Below are 4369 nucleotides of genomic sequence, written 5' to 3'. Positions count from 1 at the left end.
TGTATATGGTCAAAGAGAATATGTAAAGGTGAAGGTGAAGTGATCATTAGCTTATCTTGGTGGATGTGTCACTCTTTGCATCAGTGTGTTCTTTCCTCAGAGGACCCAGAACTAATAGGACCATTAACCAATGTGTGTGGATGAGTTGGTACCACCTGTGAGGCTGGACCACAATGATAGCAGAGACCAAGTTAAATGAAGCAGGGGGCTGTTAGTGAGGCGTTCTGCTTCATAAAGCAAAGGGAGAGTAAACTTCTGCTCCATCTGCGACCAGCTGCTTCGCTTCTCTTCACCTCTTTCTGCTCGGACACTTGGGGAATGACCTCATCAGCCACACAGCGCTCTGTGTTGATACAGCGTGTTTCTTGCCTGTAAATAGCTCCGTTGCCCCGTTAGAAACCTCTCTGAAGAATTCAACTTTTTGTTGAGTAAGAAGAGAACTTTTATTGAGAACATAATGTCCTTGGTGTCTTAACAATTGTGCTCTAAAATATGCTTGAAAATGTACTGAATGCCTTATGTGGGCTGGAAAATCTGCAAATCTGAGATATTATCATGTTTTCAATGTATCTTTTCTATTATACACCAATTATATTAAGCCATACATTAACTTACTCCATCACCCTGCCCCGAGTATTATATTTCTGATGAAAACAAAATGAACCTTCATTCATTTGCAGACAGTGTAGAGAGAGTTAAAGCCCCTTTTAATCAACAAGGAATCATTGTCACTATAATGAGCTAATGAAAATCAGATGACCATGGCGAAATAAATCAAATGGATTCGGATGCCTTCTGTTAATGCAAAATTATATTAACCAACCATATATCCTGCGTCGCATGCAATATGTGAATGATACAAAAAGAGAAAGAGAAGAAATTATGTAAAGTTTAAATTATGAGACAATCTTTATTTCATTTAGCAGTCACAGCATATAAAAAGTGGGAAACAGTCATATCAAATATAAAGTGACTCCGAGGGTTGTCCAGTCTATACATGGCTCTGTGTCAGACGTAGCCAATGATATTGTTGCAGATTAACGGCTGTCTGCAGCGTGATTTCATGAGGGCTGCAAAGTTGTAAAAGTCTGGGTCCATCTCATTGAGGCCTGAGTGAGACTGGTGGAAAAAAGGGACTTTGGACTGAGATACCGCTACTGGACAGGACAGACGTTTTGCAGCATTCGCAGTTCTGTCAACGTGCGCAGAGTCTGTGGATCTCATCCTCACTCTGTCCTCTACACTTTTAGAAAACCCAACCAGTTTCTTCCTCATGTTGACAAAGAAACCCCTCCCCACTCTATTTCCTACATTCGGCTTCAGCTCAGTGGGTTCAGGACAATCTGGCAAGTCCATCCAGTTCTGTACGAGGTCTGCAAAGCTGTTGTCGCCCAGAACTAGAGGTTGGCGGTTGCGTCCCCTGGTCAGTAAAGAGTTCGTCCAGTCCTCTTGGTTTGCATCAAACGATGTCCACGTCTCTAGACAGGCGTCAGACGTGGATTTGGGACGGATGCGTCCACTTGGAGCTCTGTTTGTACGGAGGCAGGCTGAAGAGGACACCCGCACGTTCCTCGTCCTCCTGAGAACCACCGCTTCATCCTGCCAGGACGCCTCAGAGTAGCCTGAATCAAACTCCAAGCTTTTGTGACTGCTGGGAGAGCCCAGTCTGAGGCTCAGGCTGGAGTCGTCCTCGTCCTCCTCCAGAGGACTCGCCAGGCAGCAGGCCGAGTCGTATGTGCTGGCCGTGCTGGCTGTGCTGGCGTCAGATATCCTCAGGCGTGTGCGCTGCTCTCGCTGAAACGCTCGCTGCTGACAGGCCCGAGCCACCGCAGAGTGGCACACCAACGCTGGGAGCTGGGTGCTGAGGGGGCGTCTGGCTGCAGGGCAGGTCCTCCGGAGCTGTTTCAGGTCCTGCAGTGACCTCATCATGTACTGCATCTGCTCCCGTAAGCAGTCGCCTGAGTCAGGCAGGCACAGCTGAGGAGACAAAAGAGAGAGAGGGAGAGTCAGACAAAGTGTCAATAAATCCCACACCATGGCAGATCTGTTGATAGAGCCATGCTGACAATAGCACATTACTCAGCCTAATTGAGGAGGTGTTGAAGAATGGCTCTAATAATAATAATAAGAGTTGACTAAATTCACAGTTCTTTGGCACACTCAGACTTGCTCAAAGTGGGTTTGAAGCTATTAAAAAGAAACTCATTTTCTGTTATTGTAATCATGAAGGTCAGCCGACCTGCTGATCAAAGAACGCACAATAGACAGATTTTCAAAACAAAGCAAATCCATCTGTCCATTAATTTACTCAACCACACCAACAACTTAGGGAACGCCCTGTTCTTATTGTGTCAGGTGTGATTCAACTGAAAACCCAGACAGAAGTTATAAGAGGGAGTTGTACTAAAATGTCTCCCCTCAGCTATTTCACTGCACACTGAAACAACATCTGCAGTATATCAAGGAATAACTGGGGTCTGCTGGATCCAGATTTAGCTGCAGGGGTCCTGCCTCTTTAAGGTTGCCTGACTATGAAATTCACCAGTGACACACTAAGGAATATAATACTTGTGTTTCCTCTCTGACTCCTGTGCTGATTGGTCAGAATCAGCCAGTGAGCAGCGATGGCTCACTCTCAAACACAAACAGGGCATAAGAGACCATGTGACTGTGTGTGTGAGTCTTTAAGGGTAAACGTGAACAAAGATGAGGTCCCATATTCTTTGTAAACCAAGTCTAGCTATTCTGGTCTCTTAACTGAGCCTGGATTCATACCATAGTATATCTGGGCAGACTGGGCTACTGAATAGTGTTTCTTTTATATATAAGTATGAGATATATACACACCAAAAGTCAGAGGAACCACAGGAAACAGGTTCATATGTGGCCATAGAGGTCACATCCAACACAAGGTACTTGACTCAATGCCAGCACTAACCTCTGAACCTGTAATGACCTCTCTACCCTGAATCTACACAATCCGTTTCAGTATTTGACCCTGCTGCAAGACCTTCTGCCCCCATTTGGTTTTCATCATAACTCTGTGAGATGTTGCAAGAACTTGAGAAAGTACCCAAAGCTAGCTGGAACAAAAAAAGCAGGGCATGCACTATCCGTATAACTAAACAATCAATTCATATTATAAACTACTCTTCAAAATCAGTGAGTGTCCGTTAAACAACTCCATATGCTGCCATAACTGTCATTATTTACTCCAACAATGCTGCTGTGTTTAGATCATGAACTCACACTGTGGAGGCATCTGAGCATCACTGACCGTTCAGCCGTCTGCTGCACTGGCAGATGTTTACTCCATATATTGATCATAATATACTAAATATAGTTGCTAGGGCTAATATTACTCAAGGTAAGCAATGTATAGGCTAGTGCGTAAAGGCAGCTCGGTTATAATGTCAAACAATAAAGTACAAAACTGATTTCGAACAGAAAACGAACTCACCATTTCTTCTCCTCTCATTTGTAAAACTCAGATTCTGCAAAAAAAAAGAAAAGAACCAGTTTTAGAAAAACATACCCACACACACGTAGGCTAATAATTCCGTAAGAAATCACAACAGCGTGTAAAAAGTAGGCAACACAAGCACACACTCACTTCTAATATGGCACTCTATGTCCAAAGTAAGTAATATATCCCATAAACAGAGTTAAGCGTCCCGGTTCTTTCAGAAAGTGTTACAGTGTCTGCAGATGCCTCCTGAACAGAGGTGTATGATCTGAGTGACTCTTCAGCCCTGCTCGCCTCCTTTTACAGCTCCGCGCCCTGCTGCCAGTCACTGTGCATCGTGTCTGAATGAGCCAATCAGAGCGCAGGACGCACACACAGCACAGATCCTAACCAGCTGTAAGAGCTGCAAGATAGGAGCATAGACTGTATATATAAGGATAGGATAAATAAGTCCCATAAATTGGATCTTAGATCAATATAGGAAAACAATTCCTAATTGTATACTTGATATTGTAGTTTCAGGAACCGTCTCCTAGATAAGACTATGATTATTTTTAAACTTCACATATATATGTTTTTGATCCTAAAATGACATCATGCTTAAGGCTTTGAGTTGGTTTAGGAACCTACTCGTAGAATTAGATTATTTTTGAATGAATGGGATGTTTTGATGCTTCTCTGTAACTTTATGTGCCCATGATTTAGTTTGTTGCATTATGATCTGTCTTCTTCCCCCCTTAGCATTTGATATAGGCTACTGTGAATTTTTGTAGACAATGTAGACAAAATCCCATGAAGATATATTTTGTTTACTATTCTAGAATAATTTGTAGACCATCACATATTCACATTTGAGACGTTTCATTTCATTTCATTTTTCATTTCAATCTTTATTTCGAACAG

At 43.0% G+C, this 4369-nt stretch overlaps 1 protein-coding gene across 1 annotated transcript; it reads right to left on the bottom strand.

Moving 5' to 3' along the window:
* Nucleotides 1–891: 891 nt before the first annotated feature.
* Nucleotides 892–3739, bottom strand: LOC117489359 (PAK4-inhibitor inka1-like). Its single transcript, XM_034138575.1, has 3 exons — nt 3614–3739; nt 3461–3494; nt 892–1977 (listed from the first exon to the last, which is right to left on the bottom strand). The coding sequence occupies exons 2-3, from the start codon at nt 3476–3478 to the stop codon at nt 1009–1011; spliced, it is 987 nt and encodes a 328-aa protein (XP_033994466.1). The 5' UTR covers nt 3479–3494; nt 3614–3739; the 3' UTR covers nt 892–1008.
* Nucleotides 3740–4369: the final 630 nt, after the last annotated feature.

This window comes from Trematomus bernacchii, unplaced genomic scaffold (assembly GCF_902827165.1).
Source record: "Trematomus bernacchii unplaced genomic scaffold, fTreBer1.1, whole genome shotgun sequence".
Taxonomy (NCBI): Eukaryota; Metazoa; Chordata; class Actinopteri; order Perciformes; family Nototheniidae; genus Trematomus; species Trematomus bernacchii.
Note: the sequence above shows the minus strand (reverse complement) of the source record. Positions and strands in the feature narration are given on the sequence as shown.